At 43.4% G+C, this 25,304-nt stretch overlaps 1 protein-coding gene across 1 annotated transcript in view; it reads right to left on the reverse strand.

Annotated features, from left to right (window-relative positions):
- CD109 (CD109 molecule) overlaps positions 1 to 25,304 on the reverse strand; it is a 159,516-nt gene that overhangs the window by 111,183 nt on the left and 23,029 nt on the right. Inside the window, exons 3-5 of the mRNA XM_001927545.7 lie at positions 17,441 to 17,469; positions 10,660 to 10,890; positions 4,471 to 4,596 (exon numbers count right to left, since the gene is read on the reverse strand). Coding sequence (XP_001927580.3) covers positions 4,471 to 4,596; positions 10,660 to 10,890; positions 17,441 to 17,469 — 386 coding nt within the window. The remainder of the gene's footprint in view (positions 1 to 4,470; positions 4,597 to 10,659; positions 10,891 to 17,440; positions 17,470 to 25,304) is intronic.

The raw sequence follows: 25,304 nt of genomic DNA on the forward strand, positions 1-25,304 counted from the left end.
AGGTCAAAGTGTGGGCAAGACACATGCCTCCTCCGGAGAGTGCAGTCCCCATTCAACACAATCGTATACCTTCAGGATGTGCATAAGTAGAAAACAAAAAGTCAGTGCTCTTCCTAAGTTGCACTAATTTTAAGAGGGCTTAAAATAATAATCATCATCTTGCTTTTCAATGTAATTAAACTAACATAGTAAAGTCTATGAAGATCTAGAGGGCTTACTATGCTCCATCATCATATACTACACAATGAAAGAGAGAAAAAGAAGAAAAACCTAGAAAGTTTGCTGGGTCCCAATAATTACTCATAATTAAAATCCTGAAAGTAAAAAGCAATACTTGAAATTCAAAAGCAATTTATATAACCCAGAAAGGTTAACAGTATAATAAAGGACTCCTTCACTCTTATTCTACAAACAAACATGTTACAGTTGCAGAAATGCAAAGGAACCCATAAAATGTGTTGTACCAACAGGATAATAAATGGAAAAAGTGATTCAAAACATACCACTCTATCTGCACAGTCTCTACAAATCAAAGCTTTGGTGCAGCCTGTATTTTTAATACATTATCCTTCAGTAGTAATACTAAAATCTCTCCAGGTTTTTTCCTAATGATTTTTTTTCCTAACAATGTTTTTGTTTTTTCCTAAAAATTTTTTCCTTAATCTTCATGGGATTTCAAAACACTCTCCTGAAAATAAATATTTTTCTCCTCCCTACAAATTCTACTGAGAATGGGCCACTGCCTTGGGAAAATAAAAATATGGTCTACTAATGGTGGATTATTTAAATGATGAATATATTTCCTCCATAATCGTTGTTCACAGCTAAAGGAAAGGGGTTTAATAGTAAACATGGAGTCCTAGAGTGCTGTGCAGGAAGGAGTCAAGGAAAGGTCAAAACTGGAGACCAAGGCTGCTTCCCAAGCACTTCTTTGACTATACTGACCCCTTGTGGCACTTTAAGGACTTTTTTTTTCACCAAGGGATTTTTTTCCCCAAGTCGTCTGCCTTCACTTTGCATCGCCTGGGGGAGCCCCCGACAATATGAGCATAGAATCATCACCCAGTACACCTCAAAGATCCTAAATTTTATTTGCCAATTATACCTCTGTAAAGCTGGAAGGAAATACATGCCATCACCCCTAGCAACGATGGGACCAATCTGCGTGCCTTCAAAATGATAAAGATGTTTACAAGGTGGGAAAGGGGGGCTTTATACTCAGTTTGAGACCAATGGCTATTATATTGCTTTCATGCATTCATGCAACAAGTTCTGACCTCTGGCTGTGTGCAAAGCACTGCATAGGTCCTAAAGACATGGGGGAACAAGCCCTCACACAGACTCTGCTTACCAGGCCCTGCTGTCCAAGTGACAGGACTGGACCAGGAGAAACACAGAGGGCTGTGTTCAGAGGAGCAGGCCATCACAGACAATGCCTGAGGATATAGGCAGGGAGTCAGAAAAGCAGTAGAAAAACAGCAGCCCGGCAGAGGCAGCAGCCTGTGGAAAGGCTCAGGGGAAGGATGGGCAAGTTTAAGAAACTTAAGAAACAACACGTCTAAAGCATAGCGTTCAAGGGTAAGGGTACCATTAAACAAAGCCAGATTTCGTGAATGCTTTTCATTTCTCAAGCACCTCAATTTTCTTAAGAGCATGTACCTTTTTTCCATATGAAAGCAATATGACAAGCCACGAACCACTACATGAGAAACCTATAACCTCAAATCTTTCAGCCTTTCTCCGCTATTCTAGTCTCCTCTCTCCTCTGGTGCATATTCTGTGAGGCACTCACGGCACAATTTAATCCCTCGGAGGCTGCCACCCACAGGGCTGAGGTCGTCCTGCCTAGTCACTGTGCAGAGGGGGTCACTGAGTGGACAACTGAGGGCCACCAGAGGGAGCCACTGGCCCCAAAGCTCAGGCGCTTGGACTGACACAGACCGTCTTTATCTTGAGGTGGCCTAAGCGAGCCCCAAGGGGCCTCACAGACTCTGCACCTTGGGACTCCTCTGCTGTCTTCCCATGTCATGTCCTTCTGTCACCGTTGTGTAGTCACTTCACTCCTGTCATGTCAGTCATCTCCCCACAGCAATCCTGAAGATGGAGGTCAGGCTTAGCTTCCTGGCCTATTGCAGCACCATAAGCCCTCAATACGTATCTGATGGAGGATGGACAGGAGCATGGACAGACAGACAAACAGCTGATTCCTGGGGAACTATAGTGAAATCAAAAAGCAAGAACTGAGGAGTTCCCATTAAGAACCTGACAGAGTGTCCATGACGACGCAGGTTCAATCCCTGGCCTCGTTCAGTGGGATGAGGATCTGGCATTGCCGTGAGCTGTGGAGCAGGTTGCAGACATGGCTCGGATCCTATGTCGCTGTGGCTTTGGTGTAGGCCAACAGCTGTAGCTCCAATTCAACCCCTAGCCTAGGAACATCCAGATGCTACAGGTGCAGCCATAAAAAGAAAAGAAAGGGGGGAAAAAGGGAGAATTGAGAATAAAATCCTAACTCCTTAAAACTCACAATAAACTTCCTAATCCTCAGCTTCCTTTGTCCTCGGCATGCTCCAGTATCCCATTTGTCCAAATCTCCAGATACTCGAGGTTCTCCTGTACTTCCCACCTCCTCACAAGTCTTTCTCCCGCCCACATCTCACCAACGTCTACCTTTTCCTTCTTCTCTACAAGCTCAAATGTCTGGTTCACCTGTAGTTCATCACAGCTGCTGTGGACACCCATAACTGCTTGCACACCTTCTCATTTCCTCTGTGGCACAACCGCAACTCAGGCTCGGCGAGCTATTCATCCTCACGCAAATGTGCAAAAACCATGGGCTGACGAAGGGGACCTAGTTCTGCTTTTAGGATGTGGCCCAAAAAAATGCTAACTAAAGGAAAATTTTTTAACTTAACTTATGAAGTACTTGGTATGTTTATCTGACCTCAGGTCGGATGCTAATGAATGATTATTCCTTCTAGGAAAGTGGTTCTCCATGGAGGAGGGAGAGGGAACATTTGGTGACATCTGGAAACATCTCTGGTTGTTAGGACTTGAAGGGAGGGGAGAGCTGCTACTGGCATTTGGTGGCTAGAGGTCACAGAGGCTGCAGCGCGTCCTACACTGCAGCCTCACAACAAAAAATTATTTACTGTCATGTCAGATGTGAGAAGCCCCATTCTAATAGATTATTTTTTAAAGCTCTCATTTGTGAATTTATATATATTTTAATAAATTCCAAAGAAAAGAATTAAGACGTATTCAAGTAATCTTCAAACACAGCACATGCACAGGAGAAAAGCTGAGACAGAGACACAAAGGGTATCTTAACGGTCCCACCCCATTATCTCAGGGCTGAGAGGTTGGCAGTAAGCAGGTGGAGAGCTCGGGAGAAAGGAGGACTGGGGAACAGAAGACTGAGATGGCTGTTTGAGGTCACTGGAATTCTTAAAACAAAGATAAAGTACATTAGACCAGTGTCATCAGAAGTCATCATTCTGAGACATAAAATTTGCCAAATATAAAAAGGAAAAAAAGGGGGGAGTTCCTGTTGCAGCTCAACAGGTTAAGAACCCTACTTGTGTCCATGAGGATGCAGTTTTGATCCCCAGCCTTGCTCAGTGGCTTAAGGATCCAGCATTCCATGAGCTGTGGTGTAGGTCACAGGTGTGGCTTAGATCCCCAGTTGCTATGGCTGTGGTGTAGGCCAGCAGCTGCAGCTAGGATTTGACCCCTAGTCTGGGAACTTCTATATGCTGCATGAGTGGGCCCTAAAGAGAAATTAAAATAAAATAAAATAAAATTTTCCAAATAATAGCTATGTATTTATTACTTAGTTTTAAAATATTCAAAGTATGCAGGAGTTCCCGTCATGGCGAAATGGTTAATGAATCCAACTAAGAGCCATTAGGTTGCAGGTTTGATCCCTGGCCTCGCTCAGTGGGTTGAGGATCCTGCGTCTCCATGAGCTGTGGTGTAGGTCGCAGATGCAGCTTGGATCCCGAGGTGCTGTGGCTGTGGCGTAGGCCGGCGGCTACAGCTCTGATTAGACCCCTAGCCTGGGAACCACCATATGCCATGGGTGCAGCCCTAGAAAGACAAAAGGACAAAAAATACAAAAAAAAAAAATATATATATATATATTTATTTTATATATATATACAGTAAGTATATATTTATTTTATACATATATAGTAAGTACAATAAACATCATTTAATTAGTTTTATAATAAAATGTGAATTGTTTTAACCTTCAAATGTTACATTAAAAAACAACATTGATTATAACTCTAATATGTGATATAGGCTAACCCACTGATAGTAATAATTAATTAAAAATAAGCCACTTAAATTATCTAGAGTTCAGATAATGTTTTTCAGTTCATTGAATAAATGACTTGGGAACTATTTCTCTCGCCTGAACTATTTAAATCATTTGAACATTTCCCCCCCAAATATATCTATACTCACGTTCACTTGAACTTGGATGGACCAGTCACCAAGTATTGGATGGGAAGACAACTGGAAAGTTTTGGAAACGACTCCAAGATCACTTTGTTCTGACAACCACTGCTGGATCAAATTGGACTTAGGGTCCTACAATGAAAACCATACATGTTAAGTACATAAAGCCTGCCCATATCCACAGAGTCCTAAATGGTTCTGAATGAGGCCCTGCAGGACTCCAGACCCACCCACATCTAGGACAGAGAGAGCATTTGGCCAGTGTCGGCCCCACACTAAAAACATCAAAATTTCTTTTCAGACTCTCCTGAGAACACCTTCATTTTTCTCTGTTTTTGTTTTTGTTTTGCTTTTTAGGGATGTACCCACAGCATATGGCAGTTCCCAGGCTAGGGGTCTAATAAGAGCTGTAGCCGCCAGCCTACACCACACCCACAGCAACGCAGGATCTGAGCCACGTCTATGACCTACACCACAGCTCATGGCAACACCATATCCTTGACCCACTGAGCAAAGCCAGGGATCAAACCTGTGACTTCACAGTTACTAGTCACATTCGCTTCCACTGCACCACAGCGAGAACTCCAATTCTGCTCTACTTTTTAATTCTTGGCACCAAGTGTCCTTCTGCCAAAAACATGACAAAGACAAAACATCACCAAACCGTTGTTGCTGCTGTAGTTGAAAGAAAATCCCATGGGCTAACAGGCCCGTGTGTTAAAGGCCCCTGCCTCATCATTACCACTCAACGCCACTCAGTCACTATGCTTTTCTTTTAGGGGAGTTAGTCTCAATTATGGCTGAGAACACCAACACGCCAAGAGGTCAGGTTAGCCCTCAACTGCAAGGACCGGCATGGTCCGACATCACAGCCCCAACACGAGATGGAATTCAGGATTCAACAACAGCACTCATAGGATGTCAGCCAATGGAATGCATGAGAGACACCACTGCCTTCCCTTGCTCTCCCAGACCACCAGCTCTTCTTGCAACATTCCTCCAACCCAAGCCAGCCCAGCAGTCATCCCAGACTCTGTCCACATTCCCAGCACTGTCCACTCTGTCCCTTTAATGTCTCTGGCATGTGTCTTCTTGCCATCCTCATGTCCAGCTACCTCATCCTACTTTCTAACTATTGCAGCTCTCCCCCTCCTTCCACACTCCTCCCATACAGCTTCCCCACCCCCGAAAGTGTCATCCATCCAAACCACAAGGCTGAGACTCAGACAGAAATGCTGGCACAGCTCCTGGCATGATGCAAGCAGCGAGGAAACAACAGCCTGATGGACCACCAGGAAACAATGATTTTGTGGAGCTGCAGCCTGAGAGCCACACTCCTTGGCAGAATCTACAAGGCTTAGTAAGCTGACCCCACCTACACTTCTAGGCACGTCTTTCTCCAAATACAGATTTATCTGCAACTTACCCCCAAACGCATATGCATCTAGGCTTCTACAACTGCAGAAGGCCCTCCTGCAGAAGGGGAGGCCCTTCTGGTCCAGCTGGTGAAATAAGCTCCAACTTCATGCCTTCTACACACGCCTCCAACAGGCAGGAGTGACCACTTCCTAGTGAGCCCCTAGTGCATCTGGAGTTTGTGCTTTTGACATACGCTACTGTTTACAGTACCCGTTTGTTATCTGGGGGTTTTGGTGGTCTCTGTCATTGTTACTTTTGGGTTTCACTGTCTGTTCCCTGAACTATGAACTCCTGGTAGCAGGAATCAAATATTTCTCCTGATTCTTAATCTCTAGCCTCTAACTAGAGGGAGTGGGTTGGCCCAAGTATTAGAAACCAGAAGAAACCTCTTTCCCCAAGTCGGGGAAAGTGTGAAAACTAGGTGAGTACAATGCTGAGAACTGAGCAGGAAGTGGTCTAGGAAGGGAGAAACTAATTGTTAAAACCAAAGACCAAAAGCAGGTCAAGAATAAGCAGGTCACCATCCTTGACACGCCCTGGGGCAGCCAGCTGGCTCTCCCGCTGCAGAGTGCAAAGGATTGAAAACAAAAGAAGAAATACAAAGAGCTAATAAATACATGCTGTCTAATAATTAGGGGAATGCAAATGAAAACAATGAAAAGCCATTTTTCTTCTGTGACACTGACAAAAATAATAATTCCCAGTGTTGTGTAAAATGTACAGAAAGAATTGTGCAGAGGTACAGAGTCCACTGATGTATTATTTAGGTAAAGATGCACATTTTTCCCACGGCCCTACAAACAAAGGAAATCTGAATGGAGATCTTTGCTGACCTGGGGGACTTGGAGGGTTAGGAGTGAAGAAGATAATATCTCTTGTTTTCCCAAGCCAGTCTCGGCTCTGGGCTTGGGACCAACAAGGAAGACACAGAAAATGTAGAAACACCGGAAATCTTCACAGAGCACAGGAGGGTCTGAATAGGCAGTGTACTGCAGCATCTCAGCAGAGCCCAGCATTCACATGAGACATACACAGGACAGCCACGTGGCTGGAGACACTGGAAAGTGGTCCCTCGTGCTCCTGGAGTCCCCTCTGGATGGCCTTGGCTCTCCAGGTGCCTCCATGCAGCAGAGTGCCTGCTGCCTATGCCAGACCATTTTGGCGATAAACTCCCTGGCTGGAGAAGGCAGATCCTTCTGTCACTCCTGGGGGCCCTGGACAAAGTGTGCGTCTAGCATGAGGAATCAGAAAAACCAAATCCCTTCCACAAGGTGGCCCCTCGCTGGGCCAGGAAAGAGGTTCTGGGTTGCCCACCACTGCTCCAGGTGGAAGTGTCAGGGCACAGTCACAGGGCAGACCCCAGGCCAAAAGCACCTGCTCCAACAGGGTCATTCACTTGTACCAGGAGCAACACCTTCTTCAGGAAGGGAGGTCGGGATATAAGCCAGCATGCCAGCTGCCATCAGTCTTGAAGGCACTTATTTCCATGGTGTAAGGTCAGACTGGCTGGAGGAAGCCAGAATTAGATCAGAGATTTATTCTACCATAATAAGGCCTCTAAAGTCCCTTTGCTTCCTGAGATGGTCAGTTCCTGGGCAGGGAAAATGAATAATACCCAATAATACACTCCCGTCAAGCAGTGAAAGTGCCTGAATACATTCTGATGTCAATATTTTAGCTATATCTAGTCATTCTTGGCTCGGCGAGACAGGTCCCCAAAAGTTGGCCTCCCCCAGTTCTAAGATGCACTTCTCCATATTCGCCTGCAGGTGGTGCTGTGCTAATGAGGATAACTTTGTCCAAGTCAAAGGCTCCTGCTACACCTGACCCACTTTTTTCAGGGAAGTTTTGGCAAGAAAGCATGTCTCCCACACTGAAAGACTAGAAACATCACAGTGGTGAACCCGGGCCCACGGGACTGTGCAGATGGAGGAGTGCCAGGTGCGGGCGTTCACAGTAAGGCTCTGATCTGGCCTCTGCATGTCTCAGGCAAAGAGGTAGCTGGACCTGGTTCACGTCTGCATCCTCGCTGCTGGATGCAGCCAGCAAGAACGGCAACCATGTGCAGACTCATGTGCTGGTCCCAAAGACAGGGGCTTCCGACGGAACTTCAGTCTGAACCCCCTCCCTTCGCCAAGAGGGCTGCACATCAGCCAGGCCAGCAAGTCTCTGAGCACTTCTGGGAAAGCCCAACATGAGAGGCTGTCCAAAATTGGAGAGAGGAGCCGAAAGAATCCACAAATCAGAGGTTTCAAAGACTGACACTAGAGCATAATAGAAACAAATTTTTGCTTGTTTTTTAGGGCGGTACTGGCAGCATATGGAGGTTCCCAGGCCAGGGGTCGAATCGGAGCTACAGCTGCTGGCCTACACCTGCCAGCCTACACCACAGTCACAGCAACACTGGATCTGGGCCTCATCTGTGACCTACAACAAAGCTCATGGCAACACCGAATCTTTAACCCACTAAGTGAGGCCAGGGATAGAACCCACATCCTCATGGTTCCTAGCTGGGTTTGTTACTGCTGGGCCACAATGGGAACTCCTGAAGCAAAATTTTTTAAATGCACAGACCAGCGGTTCAGAATCAGCAGGTTTGTTTTGAGTTATTACCTAGAACAATTTACTGACAATTTACTGACACTTATTCACCTGAGATATAAAGGAGACAATGTAAAAAGACACAAGCAGACATTCACCTCTACTTATCCCATTTTCACTTACTAAATGGTTTCTGGCATTTAGTAAGTTCTCAGGATCTGTGGATAAATGATGAAGGATGGCAGGTTTCCTTCCATAAACACGTTCGGAGAGTTACATGAATTGAGAAATGCTGTTCACTCTGGTGACTTGCTTTATTCCAACAGAGCAAAGGCAGAAATTCACAGTTGCAAACTCTGAAATATACCAGTTCCATTCCAGGAATATGCTTGAGCATGCCAACCAATATGACATTTGCTACAAATACATCTGGGCTTGAAGTTATATGTATACATGTTTGTTAGCTTGACTTTTGTCCATATGTTTGCTTAGCTTATAACAACAGAGAAACTGGAGTTCCCGTGGTGGTGCAGCAGAAATGTATCCGACTAGTGTCCATGAGGATATGGGTTCAATCCTTGGCCTCGCTCAGTGGGTGGGGTGTTGCCATGAGCTGTGGTGTACATCGCAGAAGTAGCTTGAACCCAAGCTGCTGTGGCTATGGCATAGGCTGGCAGCTATAGCTCTGATTTGACCCCTAGCCTGGGAACTTCCATAGGCCACAGAGGCAGTACTAAAAAGCAAAAAAAAAAGAGAGAGAGAGAGAAAAAGAAAGAAAGACCTAAAAAATTTTAAAATAAAAAAGTTTTTTAAAAGAAACTAAGAATAGGAAGACACTGAAGTAAAAGGCCCAACTTTACCTTCCATTCTTTGTTATTCATCAGAACATTTACAATAACCACAACCGCAACCACTATCCTGACACGGGATTTTTCAGTTCTAAACTGAAGGATGTCCAGAAAATGTGGGACTCCCTGTTTTCCATCATCATCAAATGTCTATATTCCTACAACAAAGTTCATGGCAACACCGAATCTTTAACCCACTAAGTGAGGCCAGGGATAGAACCCACATCCTCATGGTTCCTAGCTGGGTTTGTTACTGCTGAGCAGGTAACAAACCCAGGTCCAGCTGCATCTCAGCTGTCCTCAGCATGGTTCTCACAGGAAGCCCTCAGTCTGCTAACCACACTGCCTCCAGAGCTCTGAGTGTTCCTGCAGTGGCAAAGGCCAAATGACTCTGCACCAGGGGGGATTCCTGTAACAGGTCATGATTAGTGAGCACGCACATGTTCCAGGCACAATTCTAAACGCTGTGCTTGAGGGGACATCTCAGTGTTGTTTTGATTTGTTTGAATCATATCACAAAAGCTTCTGTGAGGTATTATTATTATTACACATTTTACAAATAAGGAAACTGAGGCTCAGAGAGGTTAATTAGTTTCCTCAAGGTCACAGAGCTACAATCTATCCTTAGAACAGACAGTGATCCTTTTAAGATGTTCAGTCAAATTACGTTTTGTGTCTCTCCTCAGACCTCTCCAGTGAATTCTCATTTCACTCAGAATAAAATCCACCAGCCTGCCTATACCTGTCCCCTCACTTCCTGGGCATTTTTCCCCAAGGCACCTAACAAACTCCCACCTCAGGGCTTTTGCATATGCTGTTCCCTATGCTGTTCCCTCTATTTACACAGTGCCATTCTTTTGTTTCCTTCAGGGCTCTGTTCAAATAGGACTTCTCTAACAATGCTACAGAAAACAGTGAACATAAACTCCCTCTCTCTCTTATACACACACACACACACACACACACACACACCCCATTCCCTTTATAAGTATTTGTGTGTTTACTGTCTGCCTACTACCCACTGGAATAAAAGCTCGATGGAATGGGGACTCAATCTATTCTGCTCACTGCCCTTTCCCTTCTGAACCTGGGACATAGAAGTTTAATAAATGTTTGACAAATAAATGAATCCAGGAGGAAGCCAGGACCAGAGCCCAACAGGCTAACTTTAAAGCCTGAGCTGTTAAGCCAGGGCTCTACACTGTCTTCCTGGAGAGACAATCCCAGGATCCCACAAGAGGGAAGCTTACCCATGGGAATTCTAAAGCACCCCTGCACCAACAACGTGAGAGAACATCCAAGAGAGCCTCGGTGAGAGGGCTAGAAACCCAGTCCCCGATTCCCACCCCAACCCCCCACACACACTTCATTTCCATCTGGTACTCACCTTAATTAGAATGTTTAAAGAGGTTTTGTAAGGCTTAAAATCTGAGAAGAGGGTAATGATCCGAAACTTCACTTCTTGCTTTGGTTTATACAGGGGCTTGTCTGTTTGAATGAAGACAGTTGTCCTCTTGGTCTCAAAGGATAAGCGCGTACTATTGGAGAATAAAACCTCGTTCTGAGCATGTCCAGTGACACGGAGCTCATACATCTCATCAGCACTATTCAGAGGTAGCTGGGAAAGCAATCAGACACATCAAGGTCAAGTTATTTTATCCCAAAAGTGTTTTTAATTACAAGTTCGAATTGAAATTTTAAATACACAGTATTATCAAAAGTAATTGCGATGTTTGAAAAATAAGTCCCTCCTGGGCACCAAAATGGAACAGTTTGTTTTCCCGCTATGGATACCCTGGGGGTTGCTCTCCAGGTAAATCCTAGGGCTCCTGGATGTTGGGAGGCATGTCCCTTAGCTGTCTGCGCAGCCACCTGGCCACTTCCTATCCCAAATGCAAACTTGCTTTGCTGAAATCAGAACACCAAGGGAGTTCCCATCTGGCTCAGTGGTTAATGAACCCAACTAGGATCCATGAGGATGTGGGTTTGATCTCTGGCCTTGTTCAGTAGATTAAGGATCCTGCACTGCCCTGAGCTGTGGTATAGGTTGCAGACGTGGCTGGGATCTGGTGTTGCTGTGGTTGTGGTATAGGCTGGCAGCTGCAGCTCTGATTTGACCCCTACCCTGGGAACTTCCATATGCCAAGGGTGGGGCCCTAAAAAAAAAAAATATCAGAACACCCAGCACCCTTCCACACTCTCCTCCATTCCCCGCCCTGAAAGGCACCTCTGCACAAACATGTCTGCTGGCCATGCCCTCTCCAGGCTCTCTTGCTGCTCTAAGGTGCACATTCCTCCTGCACCTTGTGCATTTGTCATCGTCCTGGTGAAGCTGATGTAACTGTTTCAATCACCAGTGGAGACCCTACCTTCCAGCCCTAACCAAAAGCATCACTTCACTCCCAACAATCCTTCTGATGGGGCTCGAACTCTAGGAGAAAATGTCCCAATAAAAAGGTAGAAAGAAGAGAACCCGGCCATGATGACTAAGCGAAGTCCAGCCAACTGCCCCTAACTACCCCTCCTCCACACATCTGCTATGTAAAGTTTCTCCTGCAATTACAACCCTCACTCCAGTCCGACCACCCAAGCATGGACCCAGAAGAGCTAACCCATAAAAGGCTTGTGAAACCCTTCTTCAGGGCTCAGACTCCTCCATAGAGCGATCTCCCTCTGAGTCCACCCATAATAAACCTGAGTTCTCCAACTCTCCGAGTGTTCACTTGGTTTCTTGCCAGGTAAAAGAGCTAATACGTTGCAGCCACAGAGCTGCTGGAGCTGGTTACACTACAGCTACAGGGCTGTCACTAGAGCTGATATACTACAGCCAAGGGACTGCTGGGCAGCTGCCGTAACATTTCAAGCCGGGAAACCAGGGCTTGGAAGAGAAGAGGAAGCTGTACCAGATTAGGGCTGAATTTCCAACCAGGAGGAGTTACACTTCACTCTCCCAAATTTCCATCTGGTGGTCTTAAAATGTCTCCCAAGTCTCTAACCTTTCTCCCTTCAAAAAAGTGGAGTCTGGAGTTCCCATTGTGGCTCAGAGGATTAAGAACCCAACTAGTATCCATGAGGACTCAGGTTTGATCCCCAGCCCTGCTCAATGGGTTAAAGATCTGGTGTTGCTGTGGCTGCGGTGTAGGCCAGGAACGCCAGCTCCAATTCAACCCCTAGCCTGGAAACTTGCATATGTAGCAGGTGCGGCCCTAAAAAGACAAAAAAAAAAAAGGTGGAGCCTACGTACCCAGCGGCTTGCTTCTCAAGAGTAGAATTAAAAGGACAGCTTCTGCCTGGCTCTCTCTTTCCTGGGGGCAGTCAGTGCCTCGTGAAGAGGATGCTCACAAGGCCTGTGCAAAGAGAGGCCCAAATGGGGAGGGACAGAGGCCAGCAGCCACCACCCACCTTTCAGCCCATGAGCAGCAACCCTATGAGGACTGGGGAGGCCGGAGACTGGCGAGGCCCTCAGACGACTGCAGCCTCGTGAGACCCCAAGTCAGAACCACCCAGCTACGCAGCTTCCAAATTCCTGACCCACATAAACAGTGGGGATAATGAAAGCTTGTGGTTGTTTTACAGTGGAGTTTGGGGATAACAGCTTACACAGTGCATACCAAGCACACTAGTGGATGTTCATAATAATAAACCTGAGATTCTAAAACACAAGCTGCCTCCCCTTGGCAAATAAGATTTGTCCACAGAGAGCTCAGAGAAGATTTTCCAGCAACAGTAGCCACCAAAAAGCTAGCAATATGGAAAAGAATACAAAGGAAATATAACAAACCACCCAGAAAACGGCCAGCAGGAAATAGGGAGAAAAATACTGATGTCAGCAATTTACTTGAAATTGCATTTTTTAAGTAAGATGAATGAATGGGTGGAGAGATGAGCAGATGGAGAGATGTGATGAGCAGGTGCGGTAAAATGTTACCAGTAGATTCGAAGTGGCGGCTATGGAAGCATCATATGAAAATCAGATTTTTTTGTAAATTCAAAATTTTCATAATAAAATGTTAGGAGAAATGATCAGTAAAGTCAGTTTCCAACGACCTCTGGTACTCAATTTGCTTTCCTTTAATAAACAAACACTTACTGAGCACCTTTTAGCTCCAGGTTGTTCCAGGTGCTTGGGGTTCAATGTGAACCAAAGGTGGATGCCCCCCAAGGGCTGAGGGTCTCCCTGGAACTTGAAATCTTATGTTCCATGCTCCCAAATGACACTACAGTCCTCAGATACTTTTAAATAGTCCTTAATACTGTAAGCCAGGAACCAGCATATCATTTGCTTATATATGGCACAGATTTACAAATAGTTCATGCTTTAAAAATATGACAGTTGATGGAATTTCTTTCTATGTTGTGGATATAGTTTGATCTTTTTTAATGGCACAGAGGCCCCAAGATAGTGGTTTGAAGACATGTCAAATTAACCACGCAGAGGCCTGAAACAAAAGAGATCTATGAACAACGAGGAATCCAAAGAGAGAATCAGAATGAACACAAAGGTGTCCGAAACACATTACTCTGTCCCCTAGTCCATCCTCCATCAGGGAGTGGACACAAGGGGAGGTGGTACTGTCTTTTTGCTCTTTTCAGTTACCTCAACTAATTCTCTTTCTCAATCCTCCCCCGGTGGAAACTCCACCTCCCCATATGTAAAATTTAGGCAATCTGGGCCCCTCAAAGCCTCACTGCTAATTGTAGAGCTGGAAAGGCAGGAGTGACAGTACGGCCTTGGCACAGCAGATCTGCGTGTGCCCATGAACCAGGAGGTGTCATCGCAAGAGAACAACCTCGTGAGAGGAGGCGGGGAAAACACAGTGGGTGTTAAGCCGTCTTTATGAAAGACTCTCCCATAAGCTGTAACCTGCTTCCCACGCGGAGTGGACCCCAGAGGCAACTAAAGCTCCTGACTCCCTGCTGGTCAATTACCTTTTGCCTTCTTGGGGCTCCAGTTACTGAAAAAGGGCCCCAGAATTGGTAATAAAGGGGTTGCCTGAAAAAAGACTCCCTTCTCTCTTCTACAAGAACCAATCATTACCCCACCAGATTCTGGATCCTGTGTGTTGAACTGAGGTCACAGGGCTGGGGAAAGACAACCCTGTCTGGCAGCCGGACAAGGGTCTGGAAGTGTACAAAAATAGAGGGTTTTGGAGTTCCCGTTGTGGCACAGCAGAAATGAATCCAACTAGGAACCATGAGGCTGCAGGTTCGATCCCTGGCCTCGCTCAGTAAGTTAAGGCTCTGACGTTGCCATGAGCTCTGGTGTAGGTCGCAGACTTGGCTCGGATCCTGCATTGCTCTGGCTGTGGTGTAGGCTGGCAGCTGTAGCTCCAATTCGACCCCTAGCCTGGGAACCTCCAGGTTCCCTAGGACAGATGCAACACTGAAAAAAAAAAAAAATCGAGGGTTTTGATCAACAGAATATCAACCAATATCTGACTTGAGCATGGCAGATTTTCAGTTATGCTAAGCTCTCTGGGTAGGTGCTAGTTCTCTGCCCAGAGTACACGGAGAGGCATGCTCAGAAAGGTTCTTCATGGGCAACAAATGACCTCTTATTCTAATCTGGGCCACCTAAAGCCATTTCATCTTCTCTGAAAGACCAACTGTCTTAAGGAAACAGAGACAACACAATAGTATTTATCCTACTTTACTTTGCTAATAATTCCAGTTACCAGAAGTAATGGAGATGTCAAACAATTTTCAAAATAAAATTGAAATTTTAAGGTGACACTTTCTATTTTAAAATATATTAGGAATTAAACTTTCAAAACATTCAAATGTCAAAAGCCACTCCCTCATTTTAAGTTGGATTTATTTACAGAGAGACTAAAAGAAACTTTTTCTAGAATATTTTACACAAAAAACAATTTTGTATATTAAACATAAATTTTTTTTATTTACTTCTCATTGAAAGCTGATTTTACTGTATCAAAAACAGAAACCATGAGCTAATCAGATATTTAAAACACTTTGTTTAGGACTGAACCTATGGCACATGGAAGTTCCCAGGCTAGGGGACGAATCGGGGCTACAGCTGCCAGCCTACACCACTGCCACAGCAATACAGGATCTGAGCCACATCTGAGACCTATACCACAGCTCATGGCAATGCCGGATCCTTAACCCACTGAGTGAGGCCAGGGATTGAAGCCCCATCCTCATGGATACTAGTTGTGTTCGTTGTAACCTGCTGAGCCACAATGGGAACTCCCAAAACACATTTCTTTTAATACATCCAAAATAATCATATTTATTAGCAAATACTCATGAAGACCTTAAAAAATAATCTAAAATATTACATTTACGATTATCATAACACAAGTGCACCTTGAGAGGAGTCTATTTTAATTGAAAACTCATAAAAATGCAGAACCTTGTATTTTTTGCCAAGCATTATCAAATTTTCCTAGACACTTTGTGACTAAGTTTTTTAAATTTTGTTTTACAAAAAAGGGATCTAGGGAGTTCCCACTGTGGAGCAGGGGAAACAAATCAAACTAGTATCCATGAGGATGTGGGTTCAATCCCTGGCCTCACTAAGTGGGTTAAAGATCCGGTGTTTCCGTGAGCTGTGGTGTAGGTCACAGACACAGCAGCTCGGATCCTGAGTTGCTGTGGCTGTGGTGTGGCCCTAAAAAGCAAAAAAAAAGGGGGGGGGACCTAGTTCTAAATATAACCATTAGCAAAGCTTTCAATAAACAATTGCTGTATCTACATAAAACAGAAATAGTATAATAGCAAAGACAAATACAGGATGTTGGGGTTAGTATGTCATATACCTAAGACTTTAAAGATTAAGAGTAGCCAAATTTGCAGTCAAGGGTGGTTGGGACTCATAGGATTTATATAGGCATCACTGGAATCAGCCAGAGTGCACTCTTCCCGTTTATGCACCTGCTTCTTTCAGCCTTTCTACACTCCAGTCTGCACAACTGGAGACCTCCTTGAGGAAACCAGACAGTTATTGTGCTTCAAGCTGTGATTCCCGAACTTAAATCTTACCCACTTCTGCTACAGGACGTCTATAGAAGTAATTTCTATAAAAGATCGTTCGGGAGCACTCTATTCTCTAAGAAATCCTGAAATAAACGTGGTTTCTGAATGTGCTTGATAAGTAACCTTCAGGAGGGAATGGGAGGAGTTCTTGTCATGGCACAGCAGACACAAACCCGACTAGTACCCATGACAAAGCAGGTTTGATCCCTGGCCTTGTTCAGTGGGTTAGGGATCCAGAGTTGCCTTGATCTGTGGTGTAGGTTGCAGATGCGGCTAGGATCACAAGTTGCTGTGGCTGTGGTGTAGGCCAGTACCTCCAGCCCCGATTTGACCTCTAGCCTGAGAACTTCCATATGCCGAGGGTTTGGCCCTAAAAAGCAAAAAAAAAAAAAAAAAAAAAAGGTAATGGGAGAATGTGGCTCATCAGGTAATGCCGACCCCATATAAGTGTGCAGTGTGCCAGGGTCACAGCCATAAGTCATCAGTCCCAGAAAAGTCCCAGCCGCCACACTGCACCCCTTGGTGGGCACTGTGCTCTGCTCAACTGTATAATCACTGATGCTTCCTTTTGCCTCAGGCTGCAACACAGCTCAGCGAGGCACTGCCCGCTCCCAGGACAAAGAAACAGGTGGAGCATTAACTGCACACCCAAGATGGTAAGGCTCATTAAGGCAGAAGCAGGACCAAACCCGCCCTGATCCCTGTGCTAACAGTCCAGTGAAGTTCTCTATTTTACAAGAGCAAACTCTCCCCTGATTTCATTATTAGAAGAGGCTAATAACTTGTCTCCCTGAGGTATTATTATTCTTAAATAATCTGAAGGTGGGAATCTAAACTTAAGCCAAACTTACAAGGAATGTAAATCAATATAAAAGTCAATAAAATATTATTTTTATGGCCACACCCACGGCATATGGAAATTCCCAGGCCAGACCAGGACTGAATCCAAAGCGCAAGTGCACCTACACCACAGCTGCAGCAACACCACATCCTTCAACCCAACTCAATGAGCCAGGCCTGGGATCCATCCTGCACCTCTGCAGCAACCCAAGCCACTGCAGTCAGATTCTTAACCCACTGCACTGTAGCAGAAACTCCAAAATATTAATTTTTTTATTTCACTAATGCAAGGTATATTTCTGAAAACAAATTTTTAAATAAATACTTACTGATGGAAGAATAAGTGTCTTGAAAGAGCCTAAAAGGAAAAAGAAAACAATCATAATTTTAATATGATGATATAACAAAAATCCAGAAGACTCTCCTAAGACTCTTTCAGATGTAGAGGGAATGAAAAACTTACAGAATCACAAACTTATCTGTCAAACGAAAACAATTTTATTAAAGCCCAAAACACCTGGGAGATTATTACATATCTTTGTCCTAAAGAATTAAGATTTAAAAGATTATCAATGAAAGTTTCTGTTGTGGTTCAGTGGTAATGAATCTGACTACCATTCATGAGGATGCAGGTCTGATCCCTGGACTTGTTCAGTGAGTTAAGGATCTGGTGTTGCCGTGAGCTATGGTGTAGGTCCCAGACTCAGCTTGGATCTTGTTTAGGACTGAACCTTGCTGTGGCTGTGGTGTAGGCTGGCAGCTGCAGCTCCAATTCAACCCCTAGTCTTGGAACCTCCATATGCCACAGGTGTGGCCCTAAAAAGAAAAAAAGACAAAGACTATCAGTGGGTGACCCTCCCCCCAGAATTAGTTAAGTTCTCCTCTTTTGTATTTTTGTTGTCAATGTTGCTGCTGCCCTTATTGTTGTTTTAAGGTTGTCTGTGTCTGAGGACATTTCGTGCAGAAGGAAGCTGCGATTCATTTCTCATGTTCTCATAACCTCATGATAAAGGGAAAAAGGAAGGCATTAGTCAAGGCAGGGTGAGCTAGAACTCATAACTGACCCATTAGTATTAGAATGATGCAGACTTTTTTTCATGTAAGTTCCTAAGTAAAGACTGCTAATTCAACCCATGCCAATTTCTCATCAGATCTATTTATTCCAAGGGGGAAAATATTTCTAGTAAAAAATAAAAGAGTACTTCTCCAAAGTTCCCATTTAAGTGACATGCATTCAGAGGTGGTGACAGGTCTCTGTTCCTTCACTCATTTAGAAGCACTTACTTAGTGCCACAATGAACAAGACAGATGTAGTCCCTGAAGGCCACCCCGGGGGAACAGGCAAACACAGAACAGAGCAGGGATTAGGTCAGTGACCCCTGCAATCAGATGAGATCACCATACATTAGTCCCGTCCTTGAACACATGACCTGATTCTCCAGGCTGTTTTTTTATCCACAAAATGAGGATGCTCATAGGACAACGTCACAAGGTGGCTGTAAGGAACAAGTATGCCGATGCCTGTAAAAGGTACAGAGGAGTGCCTGGCTCGTAGGAAACACTTGCTAAGGATAAGTCATTATAGGGCCAGGAAGCTTGAAGAGTTACCCCTGGCTTGTCAGTGTGCCTTTATGGCAGTGGGCTTCCAGCCTTTAGAATGGAGCACAAAATCAGTATAAACAGGTGTCCTGTCATGGCTCAGTGGAAACAAATCTGACTAGTATCCATGAGGATGCAGGTTCAATCCCTGGTCTCACTGCAGCGAGCTATGGTGTAGGTCACAGATGTGGCTCAGATTCCAAGTTGCTGTGGCTGTGGTGTAAGCTGGCAGCTGTAGCTCTGATTTGACCCCCAGCCTGGGAATCTCCATATGCTGTGGCTGTGGCCTTAAAAAGACCAAACAATCAGTACAAAGAGTTAGTACATGTTACCCCATGTCAAGTTAGATTTATTAGGTTTTTTACACATGCTTTCTCAACGAAAATATTAGATATTAGAAAACCTGACTTTCTTAGTTTTTCTCAATAAGATAATACAAATAAAGTTAGTTATTTTCCACTTACATCCTTATAAACTGTCTTGCCCACTCCCAGATGTGTGCACACCACTTTGCTGCCCCAATAATCTTGGTGAAATGCAAACATGTGTTCGGGAGCAGAAAAGCAATTCACCAAAATCACTTATCACACAGCACAGATCAGTTTATCTAATAACCGCCACCAAAGAGCAAGACTCTCACATTATAGGACCCCAGACACAGAGTGCCTTGAAGGAGTTCCCATCGTGGCTCAGCAGTTAACAAACCCAACTAGCATCCATGAGGACGTGGGTTCAATCCCTGGCCTCAATCAGTGGGTTTAGGATCCAGCACTGCTATGAGCTGTGGTGTAGGTCGAAGATATAGCATGGATTCCATGTTGCTGTGGCTCTGGTGTGGGCCCGCAGCTACAGCTCCAATTGGACCCCTAGCCTGGGAAACTCCACATGCCACAGGTGCAGCCCTAAGAAGACAAAAAGACAGAAAAAAAAAGTGCCTTGAAAAGGTGAAAGAGGAAGAATAACTGAATGGATCTAGGTCCACACAGAAGGGCTGTGATAGCAGACAAGCAACATCACCAGAGGCACCTAGAGAAAACGATACAGAGTCTAAGACTGCCCGTGAAAAAGGAGGGGAGAAGCTTCCAAGCTTCCAGGAGGAGCAGCAGCAAGGACAAAGGAGTGGAGGTCAGCGGGGTCGGGGGCGGGGGGGGAGTTGTGCAAGCAAGACCAGAGGCAGGAGGGGCAGTAGAGGTGGAGCTGGACCAGGCCAGGGAAGAAAGCCCTTTCAGCCCAGAGCCCTTTCTCCCTAGGATGGTCCGGGTCATGCTGTTATCCCAACATTCTGATTTATAATTTGTCCTGGATTTGCTCTACCAAAATATATATAGGAGGTGGGTTTAATTTGCACATGAGCTAACTCTGAAATTTTATAACCATGCTTTGGGAATATCACCATTTTGGGGAAAAATCTGCTGTTTATTAAGTTCTGATTTTTCATGGGAGAGGCATATTCTATACTGAACTGAAGGGAACCTGAGAGTCCCTATGATGCTGCACCAACTAAACTTGCTGAAACACTCAAAAGAACCATAAATAGAGACAACTGACAAGTCTTGTCATGTAAAAATATTTGCTAAAAAGAGGGAGGATACTCTGTAGGCAGACTCTGCAAAATATTTGGGCTGAGACACTTGAACAGTTCAATATGGGAAAAATGGAACTTGAGAACATCCTCCATACATCAGAATTTTCTCCGATGTTACCAGGTAGCTCATCACATGTGGACAGAGTGTTTTCTCAACTAAAAATATTATGGTCACTGTATACCAACAGTGAACAAGCAGAGTTTGAAATTAAATTATAATGCCCACTGACATCAACACCCTCCAAAAAATGAAATACTTAGGCATAAATGTAACAAAATATGTAAAAGATCTTTATGAAGAAAACTACAAAACTCAGATAAGTGAAATCAAAGAGCTAAATAAATGGAGAGATAGTCAATGTTCATAAACAGAAAAATTCAATAGTGTCAACACATCAGTTCTTCTCAACTTGACCTAAAGATTCAATGCAATCCTGATCTAAAGATTCAATGCAATCCTGATCAAAATTCTAGCAAGTTATGGATGTCAACAAACTGATTCTAAAGTTTACATGGAAAAGCAAAAGACCCAGAATAGCTAACACAATATTGAAGGAGAATGAAGTTGGAGGAATAACGCAACTAGACATCAACCCTTACCATAAAGCTACAGTGATCAAGACCATGTGGCACTTGCAAAAGCCAAGACAAATAGACCAATGGAATAGAACAGAGAGCCAAGAAATAGATACCAGATACACCAACTGGTATATCTGGTCAGACAAAGAGGCAAAGGCAAAACACTGGAGTGAAGGGAGGGAAGCCAGGAGGAGGTCTGGGCCCAGAGGAAAAGCAAGGCACCACTGTTGGGGAGGCAAGAGGAGAAGGGGCAGACCACCATAGGAATATCTTTCTCAGTGCACACGTGGACTGTCAGAGGGCAGGGAGCCTCTGGTGCAGGCCATGGGCAGCATGGCACCTCCTGCGCAGGCTAAGTGCAATGGGGCACTTCTTTCAGGATTTACAGGTGGCAGGATCAAACCACTGCAATCATCTCAGACTCCAGGGGTGGGCATGACTTGTCACCCCTAGGGGTCTGTGAACAGGCACCACCTGTGGCCCCTGTCACCTCAGAGGTTGGCAAAGAAAAGGGCACTGCAACTGAACATCACCCATTGCTGCTCTCACTCCTGTGGTAACACACCTGCCCTGCTACTGCCTCTGCCAAATGCTCCGGACACCACCTACCCCCGCCTGAGGGTCACTGCCACTTCCCAGGCCCCTGAAACCAAAAGCAGCCTCCACCACCTCCCCATGAATCCTCACCACTGTCAAGGGCCTAGCAACCAGGCAACAGCTATTAGCCCTGCCCATTGCTTTCGTCTTCCTGGATGCACATGAAGCACACTATCAAGGGGATAACAGCCTGCACACACTGAGGAAAGAGACAGCAAGCACCCATACCAAAAGCAGCCCCCATGCCAAAAAAGAAAAAAAAAGTAAACGGTCACAAAGTACCCAGGGGTGCTCTCACATATAAATAGCCCTCTAAGACTACAGTAGTTGTTTTTGCTAAACTCACAGAATAAGAAAAATATAACCACAATGAAGAGGCTCAGGAAGCATCCCCAGTTAAAAGAACAGGAGAATTAGCCTGGAGGAGAAGACAATGAAACGGACCTCTGCAGTCTAACAGACACTGAGTTCAAAAAGGTGACAGCAAAAATTCCAAAGGAATCAAAAATGGATATGAATGAATTAAGAGCAGATATGAACAGAAATGCAGATTACTTTGGAAAGGAACTAGAAAACATAAGGAGGAGCTGAGAAAATAGAAAATTCAGTTGTAGAGAAGTAAGCTGAATTAAAGGCATTGAAGAGCAGAATGAATAATGCAGAGGAACAAATAAGTGACTTGGAAGATAGAATAAGGGAAATCACTCAATCGAGGACAGCAGATAGAAAACCATACAAAAAAACATGAAAGCAACATAAGAGATCAATGGGATAATGTAAAGCAGGCCAATCTATGTATAATAGGGATTCCAGAAGGAGAAAAAAAGAAAAGAGAACTGAAAGTATACTTGAAGAAATTATGGCTGAAAACTTTCCAAATCTAAAGGAACTAGATATCAAGATATAGGAAGCACAGAGGGCCCTAAACAAGTTGAACTCAAACAGGCCCAAACCAAGACATATTATAATAAAAAATGGCAAAAGTTAAAGAGAGGATTTTAAAGGCAGCAAGAGAAAAACAAAGAATTAATTATAAGATAACCTCCATAAGGCTATCAGCTGATTTCTCTACAGAAATACTACAGGCCAGAAGGCAGTGGCAAGATATATTCAAAGCTCTAAAAGGGAATCTTTTGTACACACTAGAATACTCTACCCAGCAAGAGTATCATTTAAAACAGGAGAAATAAATAATTTTTCCAACAAATAAAAACTAAAAGAGCAATACTAAACCCATTCTAAAAGAAATACTGAAAGCACTCCTCTAAATAAAAAAGAAACAAGAAGAAACAGGATGGAGAAAATCACAATTGAAAAGTACTCAAATAAGCCAGTATACAGATCTAAAAGGAAAAAAAAAAAAGAACACCTATTGACCTATTGTAGAAGCAAAGATAAACACAATGAATGGCAAAAGGATAAAGATGTGAAAAAAGGACATCAAAATCACAAAATGTGGGGAAGGAAAGTAAGAAAATCTTGACTCTTTTTGTTAGAATGTGTTTGAGCCTATATGACTATAAGGCTAAAGCAAGCAGACATAGGAAGGGGTTAAAATACTTGAAAAACAGGGCAACCACAAATCAAAACCAAACAATACATTCACAAAAACTAAAAAGAAGAGGACACAAGCAGAAAATAAAAGGAAATCATAAAACCAAAAAAAGAAAGAAAAGAAAGAAAGAAAGGAGCAAAGGAGAAACATAGGAATCAATAGGAAAACAAGATTTAAAAAGGCAATAAATACATATTTAACAATAATTACCTTAAATGTCAATGGACTTAATGCTCTAAACAAAAGACACAAGATTGGCAGACTGGATTAAAAAAAAAAAAAAAAAAAAAAAGACCCTACAAATACTGCCTATTAGGGCAAAGGACACATAAACTGAAAGTGAGGTGATGGAAAAATATAGTTCATGCTAACTGTAAAGACAGGAAAGTGGGAGTAATAATACTCATATCAGACAAAATAGACTTTAAAACAAAGGCTATAAAGAAAGACAAAGGACACTATTTAATGGTTAAAGGATCCATCCAAGAAGAGGATATTACACTTGTCAATATATATGCCCCAATATAGAGCACCCAAATACACACAACAAATGTTAACAGACAAAAAAGGTGAAACTGATGGGAATACAATAATACCAGGAGATTTAACACCCCACTCACATCAATGGACAGATCCTCTGGACAGAAAATCAATAAGGCAAAAGAGATCCTAAATGACACAATAGAAAAGTTAGACTTAATTGATATTTTCAAGACAATACATTGAAAAAAACAGGAATATACATTCTTTTCAAGTGCACATTCTTTTCAAGTCCAGGATTACCACATACTGAGGCACAAAACTAACCTCAAAGAATTTGAGTATAGATATTATTTCAAGCATCTTCTCTGACCACAATAGCATGAAACCAGAAATCAACCACAGCAAAACTAATGAGAAAAAATTGACAACATGGAGACTAAACATGCTACTAAAAAACCAATGGGTCAATGAGGAAATCAAAAGGTAAATTAAAAAAATACCTTGAGACAAATTATAATGAAAAGACAACCATTCAAAATCTATAGAATGCTACAAAAGCAGTTCTTAGAGGCAAGTTCATAGCAATAGAGCCCTTCCTCAAAAAAGAAGAAAAATCTCTAATCAACAACTTAACCTACCACCTAAAAGAATTAGAAAAAGAACAAACAAAACCTGAAGTCAGCAGAAGGAAGGAAATCATAAAGATCAGAAATGAAATCAATAAAATAGAGATTCAAAAAAACAACAGAAAAAAATCAATAAAAACCAAAAGATGGTTCTTTGAAAGGGTAAACAAAATTGACAAACCTCTGGCCAGAGTCACCAAGAAGAGGAGAGAAAGAATTCAAACAAAATAAGAAATGAAAAAGGAGAAATCTCCATGGCGATACTGCAGAAAGCCAAAAAACCATGAGAATACTATAAATTACATGCCAACAAATTTGACAACCTAGAAGAAATGGACAACTTTCTAGATACATACAGCTCACCAAAACTGAATCAAGAAGAAATAGATCAATTGACCAGGCTCTAGAAATGAAGTTGAATATGTAATAAAAACACTCCCTACAAAAAAATTCCAGGACCAGATGGCTTCACAGGCAAATTCTACTATACAAAGAAGACTTATACTCATCCTTCTTAAACTTTTCCAAAAGGTTGAAGAAGAAGCAACATTCCCAAAGACAGCCTATGAAGCCACCGTCACCCTAATACCAAAACCAAAGATACTATCCAAAAAGAAAATTACAGGCCAATATCTTTGATGAATATAGACGCAAAAGTTCTCCACAAAATTTTAGCCAACCAAATCCAATAACACACTAAAAAAAAAAAAAAAAAAAAAAAAAGGCGTTCCCATGGTGGCTCAGCAGAAATGAACCTGACTAGTATCCATGAGGATGCAGGTTCAATCCCTGGCCTCACTCAGTGGGTTAAGGATCCAGCATTGCTGTGAGCTATGGTATAGATCGCAGACATGACTTGGATCTGATGTTGCTATGGCTATGGTGTAGGCCGGCATCTGTAGCGCCAATTCTACACCTAGCCTGGGAAACTCCATATGCGGTGGTTGCAGCCCTAAAAAGACAACAACAACAAAAAAAACAATCATAAACTACAACAAAGTAGGATTCATCCCAAGTTCACAAGGATGGTTCAACATATACTAATCAATCAATGTAATACACCACATTAACAAAAGAAAAGTCAAAAACAATATGATCATCTCAACAGATGCAGAAAAACCATTTGACAAAATGCAACCTCCATCCACGATAAAAACTCTTACCAAAGT

The sequence above is a fragment of the Sus scrofa genome, chromosome 1, assembly GCF_054392235.1.
Source record: "Sus scrofa isolate SSC_HxYL_T2T_F1_AM1 chromosome 1, Sscrofa_HxYL_maternal_Yorkshire_Landrace_v2.0, whole genome shotgun sequence".
In the NCBI taxonomy this organism is placed as follows: domain Eukaryota; kingdom Metazoa; phylum Chordata; class Mammalia; order Artiodactyla; family Suidae; genus Sus; species Sus scrofa.